This window comes from Dermochelys coriacea, chromosome 4 (genome assembly GCF_009764565.3).
Source record: "Dermochelys coriacea isolate rDerCor1 chromosome 4, rDerCor1.pri.v4, whole genome shotgun sequence".
NCBI lineage: Eukaryota > Metazoa > Chordata > Testudines > Dermochelyidae > Dermochelys > Dermochelys coriacea.
The window spans coordinates 90726242-90741348 of NC_050071.1; the positions used below are offsets into that span (position 1 = coordinate 90726242).

Sequence of the window (15107 nt, forward strand, 5' to 3'; positions counted from 1 at the left end):
ACATGTCTGGTTTCCACCTTAGGGCTCTGAACCGCCGACGGGAATGCTTGGGTGTTAGCCCCATTCTGACTCTCACCTTGGTTTTAAACAGTTCATACTTGTTCATGTGTTCCTTAGGCATTTCAGCCGCCACCTCAACTAAGGGTCCACTGAGCTGCGGCCTCAGCTCTACCATGTATTGATCTGTAGAGATGCTGTACCCAAGGCAGGCCCTTTCGAAGTTTTCTAAGAAGGCCTCAGTATCATCGCCTGCCTTGTAGGTGGGGAACTTCCTGGGATGTGAGGCGGTACCTGGAGAAGGATTGCTAGGGTTTGTTGGTATATTCTGCTGAGCCTTTGCCTTCTTCATCTCCAGTGCGTGTTTCCTCTCTTTTTTCCCTTTTCCTCCGGTTCTTTTTCCCTTGCCTCGATAGCTCTCCTGTGGGCAGCCTCTTGGGTTTTTTCTGCCTCTTTCGTTGCCTCCAGTTCTCTCCTGTGGGCAGCCTCCCTTTCTTCCTCAGCATGTTTCCATTCTTTTTCCTTTACCTCCATAGCTCTCCTGTGGGCAGCCTCTTTGGCTTTTTCCACCTTAGATTCTGTCATCTTAGCCTCTTTGTTTTTAACTAACTTTACACCCGAGAGTTTAAAAAAAAAAAAACTGGTTTGTAAAATTTTTGTGCTGTAATGTGATAGCTATTCTCAGCCTACAGAAAAATCCTTTGTCTCCAGGCAAATAGACAGAAAAACCCTCTAGTTGCTCTTAGCTTTAAAAAAAAACAAAAGACAAAAAAACACCTCTTCAGGTCTGTGAAAAACTTGTGAATTTCCCTGCAGGAGGTTAACTATCCTTCCTTTAGGTAGAGAAAATTCCACCTCAAAAAGACACATCCCTTTTGTTATGCCTGCTGCTCTGGCCCCCAGGCAGAGATGGAAAAACTCTAATTGTTTTCAGCTTAAAACCTGCTTTCAAGCAGCCCAAAGGGGGGAAAGTCCTTTTAAAATCCTACTGTGCTTCCGTTTCAAAATGATCCCCCCCCCAAAAAAATCTCAAATTGATCCCACCACTGCCACCATGTGAAGGTTCCTTCCTCACTCTGAACTGTAGGGTACAGATGTGGGGACCTGCATGAAAAATCCCCTAACCTTATTCTTACCAGCTTAGGTTAAAAACTTCCTCAAGGTACAAACTTTGCCTTTTCCTTGAACCCTATGCTGCCACCACCAAGCATGTTAAACAAAGAACAGGGAGAGAGCCCACTTGGAGACTCTTCCCCCCCCCCCCCCAAGCCCTACACCCCCTTTCCTGGGGAAGGGTTGATAAAAATCCTCACCAATTTGCATAGGTGAATACAGACTCAAATTCTTGGATCTTAAGAACAATGAAAAAACAATCAGGTTCTTAAAAGAAGACTTTTAATTAAAGAAAAAGTAAAAGAATCACCTCTGTAAAATCAGGACGGTAAATACCTTACAGGGTAATCAGATTCAAAACATAGCGAATCCCTCTAGGCAAAACCTTAAGTTACAAAAAGACACAAAAACAGGAATATACATTCCATTCAGCACAGCTATTTTACCAGCCATTAAACAAAAGAAAATCTAACTCATTTCTAGCTTTCTGACTTTTTACAGGAGTTCTGAAGAGCATTCCTGATCTGTTCCCAGCAAAAGCACACACAGACACACGAACCCTTTGTCCGTCGTCGTCGTGTCCCCCTCACCCCCACCCCCGCTTTGAAAGTAACTTGTATCCTCATTGGTCATTTTGGTCAGGTGTCAGCGAGGTTATCCTAGCTTCTTAACCCTTTACAGGTGAAAGGGTTTTGCCTCTGGCCAGGAGGGATTTTATAGTTCTGTATACAGAAAAGTGGTTACCCTTCCCTTTATATTTGACAGACCCTGTTCTTGTTTTGAGCTTCCACTTCTTTTTAGGTTATGAGAGATTTCCACTTCTACCGTTAGCACTTCCTTTAGCCTCTGAGTAAAAAGTAATGCACTGAGAATAAAATGTTGGCAGACACTATAATACTTTATATTGATTCCATAAGAGCTATGGAGAATGACATCTAAGCATATCATTATTGAGAATTAAATATGATGACTGCATCATCTCAGAAAACTTTGATATTACAGCAGTTGCATAATATGATTTCTCTTATCCTTGGGATATGTCTTGGCTGCAGTATTTAGAATCTACAGTTACTGTTATTTAAAAAAGAAAACTTGAAGGGCACAAACCAGTGAATATGACCTTGTCCTTTGAAGTTCTGGTTTAAAAATTGATTTAATTAAACTGGTGCAAATCCCTGTAGAAAATACTTTTATTAGTTTAAAATTGGTTACTTCTGCTTAGCTTGCACTTTTGAATTTACTGACCTGACCCTCAGACCATTTTAAATTAAGAGTCTATGCAGGGTTCTGCACTGATGTAAGTAAATTGATCTAAAGCCACACTGTTCGGTCTGGTCTACACTTAAATTAGGTCAACCTAGCTACATCGTTCAGGGCTGTGAAAAATGTTGTGCCCTGAGCACCATAGTTAGGTCAGTCTAACCCCCAATGTAAACGTAGCCAGGGCGATGGTGAGGGGGAATAACTCCATTGATGAAGGAAATGTCTACACTGCCATAGCTATGTAACCAGTGTAGCTTGGTGTGTAGGTCAGAGCTTGTTCTTTTTGCCTTGCCTTGTATTTATCTGTTGCTACAGTAGCATTTTACTTTTTACATTGAAATTCTGTTTGTGCTAATATTCTCCTTCCTCTAATTATCAGATTCAAATATAATTCTGAGCCTCCAAGGCATTTAAAGCTCTTTAATGAATTAATCTTCACAACACTTAAGAGAAGTAAATATCATCCACATTTTAGAGAGATAAAGAGATTTAGACAGATGAAGAGACTTTCTGAAGGTTACAAAAAAAAGTCTGTGCCAGAGTTCAGAATAGAAATTGGAGCACCTGTTTCCCAGTCCTGTACTTTAATTACTTAGACCCTGCATGCTTTTAAATTCCTCCCTCACAATGCTTGTTGCCAATAGGATTGCTGCCTTGGCTATTGAATATGCTAGAATCTCCTGAGGTCTATCTATAAAAGTTCTGAGTCATTTCTGCTGTAGTAGAAGTCAGCTTGGATACCTGAAGACTTTTCAGCAGAGTTTTCTGGCTCTTTCAGGTTAAGAGTGCCAATTATAGCAGTGGCCAGAATTACAAATAATGGGGACTTTTAAACATTAATCCAAAGATGGTATAAAAACAAATTCATTATGGTGCTGGTGATTAAATGTATTGTCTTATTTCTCAGTAAAAAAACAAACAAACAGAATATATTGAAATATTTGTTTTATAGTGTTCTCTCTAAATAGCATTAAAGAATAAATGTAATTGAAACTTTTAAACTTTAAAATAGCAGTAAAAGAACAAAGCCAGTTGAGCTTTTAAAATTACATTTGAATATAAATACATACAGTATTCCCAAATTTTCTTCTGCTCGTGGTTTTTCAAAGGATATTTTCTTACTGAGTGGTAACTGGGGACAGTCTATCTGAAAAAAAATATGTTCAAAACAAACTCCCCCTTATGTTGTGTTTATCCTGATGTAACCAGTTGCCTCCATGACCTTCTCATGTTGTTCCCCTTTCCTGTGACCTGTCTGTCTGTCTTGTCTCTCTAGAGGTAAGCGCTTTTTTTGTTGTTGCTGTTGGCTTTTGCTTGTAAAGTGCTGGCATAATGAGTGTTGCTGTAATAATAACAATAATAAATACAGTCTTTTTTTTCCTCCCTGCAAGGGAATGGGTCTTATTAATCATGTGTTCAGTGAAGACAATCTGAAGAAGCTGTATATTTCAAATCTTGGAATTGGCCACACCAGGTACTCCACGTCAGGAATCTCTGAATTAGAGAACTGCCAGCCTTTCGTTGTAGAAACTCTTCATGGGAAGATTGCTGTGGCACACAATGGTGAATTAATAAATGCTAAACAACTCAGAAGAAAGGTAGGAATCAGTCCTGGATTTTCCAGTATCATTTATTAATGAGTAGGAGGCAGAAATGGACAAAAAATTGGTCATATCTCCTAGCTGACACACAATGCTTTAGGTCGTTGAAAACTACAGAGAATGGTGAGGAACTCCAAACTAACGGATTGGGCAGTGCACTGAGAAACAAAATTTTTAATTTGTAACTCCCATGGTGGGGGAGATAATCTGCTTTTCTTTTATTTTCTGTGTTAATGTTGATCCAATAGGAAAACTAATCCAGATACAGTTATGAATAGCTCAGTTTGAATCTGCCCATTGCATGGCAGTCATTAGAGAAAGCAAAGAGTGCTTAGAAAATATCATCTAATACATTGATATGTCCTCATCTGCAATATTATCTCTTTTTGTCATCACCTTAAGAAAGCTATAGTGAATATTGAATATTGAAAATAGTAGTGGAAAATAGTAATTTACAGTGATTGAACACATCAGGAGACAGTCAAAAATTGGATATCATAGTCTGTAAAGAAGGAAGTGGACATACTGCAGAACAGAATTAAAACCTTACAGATGCTTCTCTTTTAACCCTGTGCAAAGAACAAGGGAACATACTACTACATCAAAGAATTGTAAATTTATGACTTGGAAAAGGTAATGGAACTTTATGCAGAATGTAGTCAATCTGTGGATGCCACCACTGCTGCAAGAATGTATCAAGACAGATATTGTGACTGGTTTCAAAATGATTGGTTAATTTTATGTTCAAGCATCGCTGTAAATGTGATAATGGTAAAAATGGTATCCAGTCTTATTCTTCAGGATGCAAGATCTACAAAGGTTAGGTAGGAACCCTCCTGTGTAAAGCATTGAACAGGCATGAATAGTAGGCTAGATACTTTGCAGGTTCTCCTCTTCCTTAAATGCAGTGTGTGTGTGTTGAGCACACCAGACTAGAAGGACCATAAATCTGATTCAGTCTCTCGCATCTTAGGTTGTTGTTTTTTCCCTCCTTCCCCTTACTCTCTCTTCAGTCTTTTCTTCTTTCATTGTTTACTTGTGCTTCCTCTCTTCACCTGTTCTCTTTGCCCTGCTTCAGTTTGCCATGTGTAAGCAGCAGTGAAGAGGTGACAAAATCCCCAGACCCTGAGTAGCACTGTGGATATTGGGGAATGTCAAGTTTGCTTTATGCTTTGGTCACCAGTAAAGCAAAGCAATGAAAAGAAGGGTGAGGGATGCAATTCCGAGTGTCATTTTATATGAGCCGATGTTGTGCACCAGCTCCTTGGACAAAAGTATAAACCACATTCTTTGGGTTCTTGGTGACTTCTACATTAAAACAACTTTTCAGGCATGTAACTCTTGCTAAACTAAAAATGGTGCAATGGTTTCATAGACTGATAACACTATATTTTTGTCTTTTTTTTTTTTTTTTTTTTTTTTTTTTTTAAAGCTGATGAGACATGGTGTGGGACTATCGACCAGTTCTGACAGCGAATTGATCACCCAGCTGCTGGCATTCACACCTCCACTCGAGAATGATGATACCCCAGACTGGGTAGCAAGGTAAGCGGTTAGGGGCTGGAATTAGAAACAAGAGTATTGTCTGAGTGTAAAATACAGCAGTAGTAAGTAACAGAATACAGCCATCTGTAACATACCATTGTGTTTACTTAATCTCATTTCAGAATCAAAAATTTAATGAATGAAACCCCTACTTCATATTCACTCCTAATGATGCATAAAGACATAATCTATGCAGTACGTGATCCCTATGGGAATCGTCCACTCTGCATTGGTCGTCTCATTTCAGTAGGCAGTATGAGTGGAAAAGGTAAATCCTATATAAAGACTGGGTAACCAGCCATAAGTGTGTTTACATTTGCAAAGCTAAATAAATAATACATTTGCACTTAATGGGGGAATCATGTCCACATTCATGCAGTTGAGAGACTTTTCTTTAAAATGTTGCGTTCTCAACATCGGATGCAGTAATATCCCAATATTGGTTGATTTATAAAATACAAAATACATTTTGATGATGGGAACAAATTTAAAGGAAATCAGAAGCACCCCTTCTCTCTTGACAATAGTAAATCCCCATTCCCCCATGGCAGGAGCAGAGAGAGGCAGCCTAATTGCCTCAGAGATAATTGGAGAGAGATTTCTCCCCTCTGCCCTGGGAGGAAAGTGGGATGGCTGGATACAGGCCCTATTTCATCTCCTTTTGTTGTAGGGTCACTTATTAGCTTTGGGCTATTGGTGATTATTTGTTTTATTGAAGGAAAAAATATTTTTGGGGGGGATCCTTCTGGAAGGAGCTGGGAAACCCACTTGTCCACATATTATGGCAAGGAGTTAATGTGAAAACGCAAATATAGGAATTTTGAATAAAGGCTCTGCATGTTCTTGTAAACCAAAATGTTCTGAGTCAGGATAAAATCTGGTCATTCGTGGAAGGTAATCCCAAAGGAGAATTGTACATACCTTCCCAACTGAGTGCCCTGAGTGATACCAGTGATTTTCAAGGAAAAACCTTAAGACCTAGTGTGCTGTAAAATATGGGAATTTGACATTTTTAACTGCAGGAAAAAATGTGTAAAGCCATTCTTTGTCCAAAGAAATTGATATGGCATGGAGGATTGTGTGTGAAAATTTTTTGGAAAGAGTAATCTCTTAGAAAATATTCGCAATGTCCAAATACTGTATATTAGTGTTTGTATCCTGTTACGTTATTGATCTGCCCATTTGTTCCCTTTCATTTGCCTATCTGAGAATTCTTCTCACTTTGGATGCCCATTAAAATCCAAGAGCACCCTTTTATTGACTTCAGCGGCATTAGAGCCGCCACTTAATATACGGAGAGTAAGGAATTTCTTATCTAAACAAAAAGCATGTGTATACACCAGGGCCCCAAAAATCTAATGAGATGGAAGTAGGGGGGAAAGTCCTGCGGAGATAAGGAATTTATTTCTCTGAATTGTCCTTATGAACAGTGACTGTGTGAAACTGGCTCTTCTAATCTCTCAAGGACAAGTTTTATATAATGTTTCCAAAGAACAGTTTTTCAAGAAATGTTACGGCAACTTTTGATTCCAAACTTTCTATTCAGAAATCGTGACTATTTGACTTGCCCAAGTACATGATTACAAAATGTAACAGACCAGAACTGCTGCAGAAATTTAACATGTTTAGTGATTATAGTTCCAAGATCTGTGAAGATAATGTAATTATAATTGAAAATTTTATTACAGGGAAGAAAAACAGTGAAACAGAAGGATGGGTGGTCTCCTCTGAATCCTGCAGCTTTTTATCTATTGGTGCACAGTAAGTTCCTTCACATACAAGATGATCTGTAAACACTTTAAACCGTAAATAGAGATTTAAATAGCCAAATGATAGTATTCACAAACAGTGTAAAAGATTATATCTATCAGTTTATGGATTTAAATAAATATGGCAATAGTGTATTCAGAAATCATCTGCAAAGAAGACTGTGTGGGTATCTCTTCACTGTAGAGTTAACTCCTTTTCAATTCGCTTATCTAAGTGAGTGCAGCTACGATGTAAAATGAATATTCCAACTAGAGTGGTTGTATTAGCAGCTCGTGAGTTGTGTTGACTCAAACTGTAGCCTATACTTCCTGATAGGCTAGCCACTTCAGCTGAAAGATCCACCACACTCAAATTATGGGTTTTTATGTGCAGGCAGGATTCAAGTTGGGGCAATACTGGAGTTAACTGTAGTGAAGACAAGCCCTGTATATAGTTAAAAAAGAAACAGGAGAAGTGTTCTCTGTGCAAAAACATTTAATTTTCAGTGAAAATAAAAACAGTCAAATTAATAAAATCGTTTGTACTCATAATGAGGAATGTACAGTTAATTTGCAAATCCGACATTTAACAAATCTGCCACTAATTGAGTGTTATGTTGGTAAGTAAAATTGTGTCCCCTTAAAAGTGGAAAAACAAAGCAAAAACTGCAAGAAGTAAAAATAAATTCAGAGCAAAAACTGGAAACCAATAATGTCTGAACTTCAGTAATCTATTACATTGTGAGATGTTCTAGAAACAAGCTACAACATATGTTCCACTGTGGTAAGTTCTGTCATTTCCATGTACAATAATTAACTGTTGGTACCATCTTTGTTTTCTTAACAAAAGTTGCTTTGCTCTGGACCCACCTTCTGAGACTGAGATACTTCTGCTAAGAATCATCATCAACAGGGGCCTTTTGCACTACATATGAATCCCAAAAAGAAAAGGAGTACTTGGGGCACCTTAGAGACTAACAAATGTATTTGAGCATAAGCTTTCGTGAGCTACAGCTCACTTCATCGGAACTTTTAGGTCTGTAATCGAGTGACCAGAGAGATTGAAGTGTTCTCCGACTGGTTTTTGAATGTTATAATTCTTGACATCTGATTTGTGTCTATTTATTCTTTTATGTAGAGACTGTCCAGTTTGACCAATGTACATGGCAGAGGGGCATTGCTGGCACATGATGGCATATATCACATTGGTAGATGTGCAGGTGAATGAGCCTCTGATAGTGTGGCTGATGTGATTAGGCCCTATGATGTCCCCTGAATAGATATGTGGACAGAGTTGGCAACGGGCTTTGTTGCAAGGATAGGTTCCTGGGTTAGTGGTTCTGTTGTGTAGTGTGTGGTTGCTGGTGAGTATTTGCTTCAGGTTGGGGGGCTGTCTGTAAGCAAGGACTGGCCTGTCTCCCAAGATCTGTGAGAGTGATGGTTCGTCCTTCAGGATAGGTTGTAGATCCTCAGTGATGCGTTGGAGAGGTTTTAGTTGGGGGCTGAAGGTGATGGCTAGTGGTGTTCTGTTATTTTCTTTGTTGGCCTGTCCTGTGGTAGATGACTTCTGGGTACTCTTCTGGCTCTGTCAATCTGTTTCTTCACTTCAGCAGGTGGGTATTGTAGTTGTAAGAATGCTTGATAGAGATCTTGTAGGTGTTTGTGTCTGTCTGAGGGGTTGGAGCAAATGCGGTTGTATCGTAGAGCTTTCTCAGTGTTATCAGCTAGCCCACTAATTCTAGTATCTGGCTAATGAATATGCATCTCCTTCTAAATTACATTTCCAGCATTCATCAGAGTCAATCTGCATGTTTTAAGACGTGCTGGTGTGTGATATGTACAGTGAATATTTTTCAACATTACTCAGATACGCATATCTTGACTCATGTTTAGTAAAATTGAAAATCTAAGTACTTAGGAAATGAACTCCTGGTTCTTTTTTTTTTTTGCCATTTAACCTCTAGTGATAGGATGCACTTAATTGGATAACTAAACTCAATTTACTCCTGGGGGAATTCTGTGCCTAAAAATTCTGCACACAATATTTTAAAATTCTGCATATTTATTTTGTCAAAATAACACAATCTAATCATGCTAGTTTCAATTATTTTTGTAATTTATTTCAAAATACCTGTCCGCAAGTATACAATACATTCCCCAAAAAAAGAAAGATTCAGGTAATGGTGGTTTTTTTTTTTTTTTTTTTTTTTTTGGACAGATTTCTTACTAGCATATTAATACAGAACTTTGAGCAATTCATTTAAACTACAATACAGAAACATATTTCCTACTTCCCTTAGAATGAGTGTATAGGCTTGGGGGAGTCCAAGGGTTATGGAGGAGCTGGGAAGTGAGCCTGGGAGTGAATCTGGAAAGTTGTTGGCTGTGGGTGGAAGAAGTACGGAACGTGATTTTGGGCAGGAGGGAGGGATTGTTAGGGAGCTGGGGAGCTTCCCCCATGCAGACCCTGGCTGACCAAGCCTTTCCCATTCAGTCAGGCACATCTGTTCCCGTCCCCATGTGGCCCTGCAGAACCTTTTGCATTCAGTACCTGGCTCAAAGCTGTCACCCCACTAACTCCTGAGCCCACATCCCAGTCTGTGCCCTGCCACTAGCCCTTCTGAACCCCAGCTTGTGACAGCAGCCCCTTGTGCCCCACTCTGTCAGTCCTAACATAGCTCCGTGAACAGGATGAATGGAGCTGTCTGCTGGCTGATCTGGCGCCACAGCGGCCTCTGAGGGGTGAAAGTTATTTTTTGCGGGGAAAAGAAAAAAATTTTTTTGTACTGTACATGAATTCTGGTGCATGTGCAGTGGTGCAGAATTCCTCTAGGAGTGTCAATTGAAGTAGTATACTTAAACAACAGTAGTTAGAAGATCATTTTATAGAAGATCTAAAAATATGTTTAATAATGCAATCTCTGAGCTTATTACATTTTTATTAAATCTCCAGATTCAATTTTTGTTCTAATTATAAAAAGATATAATCTAAGTATATGGAACAGCAGACCTATATTCCAATAATCCTGCCCTTATTCAGTTGTAGCTGTCTTCCACCTTCTATTTTGATACTGACATGACCCCAGTTACTGACTGTTGTGACAGCTCTTATGACTACATTCCTCATTCCAGGCCATTTGATTCTATGGGATGATTTGTGTTTCTCAGCTTTCATAGAAAAGTGACTAAACTAGTGAAGACTAAATTAAGAGTCAGTTTATTCATCTCATGATGGCCAGGACTTGACTCTATCTTAAATTTGTAACTGATACTAATATACATAAAGCATTTCAGTGTCGTCTTGACTGTTTCATGTAATGGGAGGATGTCCTTAACCATTTAGTGCTAAGACTGGAAATTTACCATTTTCGGGTACTAATGCAGGCTGCCAGTGTTACTGCACTAGTCTTGCATTAATGCTGGCAAAGTCCAATGCTAGGAGCCAAAGGGTCAACTTTAAAATAATAATCTAATATTTTGTGACTGCTGAATATCAGAAAGTTGACTGGGTTTAGCAGAACATGGCTTTGTTTATACCCTAAAACTAACATGCAAGTGTATGGAAATTTCTAAATACTGCAAATATCTTTTCAAGGTATTATCGTGAAGTCCTCCCCGGGGAGATTGTGAAGATATCCAGATATGATGTCCAAACACTGGATGTTGTACCAAGACCTGAAGGAGATCCATCAGCATTCTGTATCTTTGAATATGTTTATTTTGCAAGGCCCGACAGCATTTTTGAAGGTATGAAGATAAACTATAGTAAACAAGGAATGCAGGCGTTATTGAAATGGGGGACTGTATCCTGGAAAGTAGTGACTCTGAAAACAGTTGAGGGGTCACGGTGCACAAGAAGCTTAACATGGAGCTCACACTGTGATGCTGTGTCAAAAAAGGGTTAATGCGATCCTTGGATATATAAACAGGAGTAGTGACTAGGAGGGAGGAAGGAAGAGATTTTTCTCTCTGTATACATTTAGTGATGAGTCCAATACTAGAATACTGCATCCAGATCTGATGATCACATTTTAAAAAGGATGTTGAAGAATTGGAGAGGGTACAAAAAAGAAGAGCCACAAAAATGATTCAGTGACTGGAAATAAAGGTCTTGCAGTGAGAGACTAAATGAGTGAAATATGTTTAACTTCTCAAATGAAGATCAAGAAGTGTTCACACTTAGTTATAAGTGTTATAAGTACCTTTCTGGGGAGAAAACTAGGAACTAAAGGTCATTTTAATCTAGTAGATAAAGGCATAACAAGATCCAATGGCTGGAAGTTAAAGCCAAACAAATTCAATGTAGAAACAAGGTGCAGTTTTTTAAAAGTGAGAGTGATTAAGCAGTGAAACAAACTACTAAGGAAAGTGGTGGATTGTACATCTCTTGATGTCTTTGAAACGGCACTGGACGCTTTTCTGGAAGATATGCTGTAGTCAAACACAAGTTATTGGCAGAGGTGATTTAAAGGGCCAGGGGCTCCCCGCAATGGCCGGAGCCCCTGGCCCTTTAAATCGCCGCCGGAGCCCTGCCGCTGCTACCCCGGGGCTCCGGCAGCCGGACTCGGGCCGCACTTTAAAGGCCAGGTGCTCCTGCCCACTGTGGAGAGTGGCAGGGCTCCTGCGGTGATGTAAAGGGCCAGGGGCTCGGGCTGCTGCGGGGAGCCCTGGGCCCTTTAAATCTTGATTTTAAAGGTCCTGCCTCTTCTTTTTGAGGCCACACCTCCGCTCAGGACTCCAACCTAATGGTAAATCCTTTAAGTTGCTTTCACCCTGGTTATTGGACTCAGTACCTGGGTGACTGGATGAAATTCTGTGGCCTGAGTTATTCAGGAGGTCTAACTAGGTAATGTAATGGTCCCTTCTGGCCTTAAAATGTATGAATATATAAGATACTATTTTATCATTTTAGACAACTTTTAAAAAATATTTAGGACTTATTAAAGCATTTGAAGTGTGGCTTATCTTATCTTTCCTTACAAGACGCAACTATTCCTGTGGATCCTTCTTTCTAATTAAATTTTCAGTTTTGTACATTTTCAATGTACATGGAGCTATCAGCCTTGTCCTATGATCACTACCTTGGTAAAGCTCCCATAGGACAGGCCTCTATTCTGTGCTAATGTCAAGCTACTTAGCAGAACCATTTGATGCAAGAACAAAAACAGGATGTGGAGAGAATTAAAATTCAGGTTCAAATCCTGCTGGTCTTGCTCAAGTGAATAGTTCTGTTGATGTCAGGGGGACTGATCACCTGAATAAGGCAAGAAGGATTTGGTCCTCATGGTGGCCTGAAAGATGGCTCTGGGAAGAAGGATAAAGGAGTTTGGGCTGCAAGTGGTCTTCTCGTCCATCCTCCCCGTGGAAGGAAAAGGCCTGGGTAGAGACCATTGAATCATGGAAGTCAACGAATGGCTACGCAGGTGGTGTCAGAGAAGGCTTTGGATTCTTTGACCATGAGATGGTGTTCCAAGGAGGAGGAGTGCTAGGCAGAAATGGGCTCCACCTAACGAAGAGAGGGAAGAGCATCTTTGCAAGCAGGCTGGCTAACCTAGTGAGGAGGGCTTTAAACTAGGTTCACCAGGGGAAGGAGACCAAAGCCCTGAGGTAAGTGGGATACCGGGAGGAAGCACGAGCAGGAGCACGTGAGAGGGCAGGGCTCCTGCCTCATATTGAGGAAGAGGGTCAATCAGTGAGTTATCTCAAGTGTCTATATGCAAATGCAAGAAGCCTGGGAAACAAGCAGGGAGAACTGGAAGTCCTGGCACAGTCAAGGAATTACGATGTGATTGGAATAACAGACAGTTGGTGGAATAACTCACATGACTGGAGTACTGTCATGGATGGATATAAACTGTTCAGGAAGGACAGGCAGGGCAGAAAAGGTGGGGGAGTTGCATTGTATGTAAGGGAGCAGTATGACTGCTCTGAGCTCAAGTATGGAACTGCAGAAAAACCTGAGAGTCTCTGAATTAGGTTTAGAAGTGTGAGCAACAAGGGTGATGTCATGGTGGGAGTCTGCTATAGACCACCGGACCAGGGGGATGAGGTGGACACGGCTTTCTTCCGACAACTCACAGAAGTTACTAGATCACAGGCCCTGGTTCTCATGGGAGACTTCAATCACCCTGATATCTGCTGGGAGAGTAATACAGCGGAGCACAGACAATCCAGAAAGTTTTTGGAAAGTAGGGGACAATTTCCTGGTGCAAGTACTGAAGTAACCAACTAGGGGAAGAGCTCTTCTTGACCTGCTGCTCACAAACCGGGAAGAATTAGTAGGGGAAGCAAAAGTGGATGGGAACCTGGGAGGCAGTGACCATGAGATGGTCGAGTTCAAGATCCTGACACAGAGAAGAAAGGAGAGCAGCAGAATACGGACCCTGGACTTCAGAAAAGCAGACTTTGATTCCCTCAGGGAACTGATGGCCCGGATCCCCTGGGAGAACAACATGAGGGGGAAAGGAGTCCAGGAGAGTTGGCTGTATTTTAAAGAATCCTTATTGAGGTTACAGGGACAAACCATCCCGATGTGTAGAAAGAATAGTAAATATGGCAGGCGACCAGCTTGGCTTAACAGTGAAATCCTTGCTGATTTTAAACACAAAAAAGAAGCTTACAAGAAGTGGAAGATTGGACAAATGACCAGGGAAGAGTATAAAAATATTGCTCGGGCATGCAGGAGTGAAATCAGGAAGGCCAAATCACACCTGGAGTTGCAGCTAGCAAGAGATGTTAAGAGTAACAAGAAGGGTTTCTTCAGGTATGTTAGCAACAAGAAGAAAGTCAAGGACAGTGTGGGCCCCTCACTGAATGAGGGAGGCAACCTAGTGATGGAGGATGTGGAAAAAGCTAATGTACTCAATGCTTTTTTTTGCCTCTGTCTTCACGAACAAGACTACTGCACTGGGCAGCACAGCATGGGGAGGAGCTGACCAGCCCTCTGTGGAGAAAGAAGTGGTTCGGGACTATTTAGAAAAGCTGGACGAGCACAAGTCCATGGGGCTGGATGTGCTGCTTCCCAGAGTGCTAAAGGAGTTGGCGGATGTGATTGCAGAGCCATTGGCCATTATCTTTGAAAGCTCACAGCGATCGGGGGAAGTCCTGGACAAGTGGAAAAAGGCTAATGTAGTGTCCATCTTTAAAAAAGGAAAGAAGGAGGATCCTGGGAACTATAGGCTAGTCAGCCTCATCTCAGTCCCTGGAAAAATCATGGAGCAGGTCCTCAAGGAATCAATTCTGAAGGACTTAGAGGAGAGGAAAGTGATCAGGAACAGTCAGCATGGATTCACCAAGGGCAAGTCATGCCTGACTAATCTAATTGCCTTCTATGACGAGATAACTGGCTCTGTGGATGAGGGGAAAGCAGTGGATGTGTTGTTCCTTGACTTTAGCAAAGCTTTTGACACCGTCTCCCACAGTATTCTTGCCAGTAAGTTAAAGTATGGGCTGGATGAATGGACTATAAGGTGGATAGAAAGTTGGCTAGATTGTCGGGCTCAACGGGTAGTGATCAATGGCTCCATGTCTGGTTGGCAGCCGGTATCAAGTGGAGTGCCCCAAGGGTCAGTCCTCAGGCTGGTTTTGTTCAATATCTTCATAAATGATCTGAAGGATGGTGTGGATTGCACCCTCGGCAAGTTTGCAGATGACACTAAACTGGAAGGAGAGGTAGATACGCTGGAGGGTAGGGATAGGATACAGAGTGACCTAGACAAATTAGAGGATTGGGCCAAAAGAAATTTGATGAGGTTCAAAAGGACAAGTGCAGAGTCCTGCACTTAGGACGGAAGAATCCCATGCACCGCTACAGACTAGGGACCGAATGGCTTGGCAGCAG

At 40.9% G+C, this 15107-nt stretch overlaps 1 protein-coding gene across 2 annotated transcripts in view; it reads left to right on the forward strand.

Moving 5' to 3' along the window:
• The window catches only part of PPAT (phosphoribosyl pyrophosphate amidotransferase), a 76780-nt gene that overhangs the window by 56764 nt on the left and 4909 nt on the right, over positions 1-15107 (forward strand). Inside the window, exons 3-7 of one of the 2 annotated variants that reach the window (XM_038399145.2) lie at positions 3765-3971; positions 5407-5519; positions 5642-5787; positions 7208-7280; positions 10863-11014. In XM_038399145.2, coding sequence (XP_038255073.1) covers positions 3765-3971; positions 5407-5519; positions 5642-5787; positions 7208-7280; positions 10863-11014 — 691 coding nt within the window. The remainder of the gene's footprint in view (positions 1-3764; positions 3972-5406; positions 5520-5641; positions 5788-7207; positions 7281-10862; positions 11015-15107) is intronic. The other variant, XM_043513776.1, reaches the window with a different exon arrangement.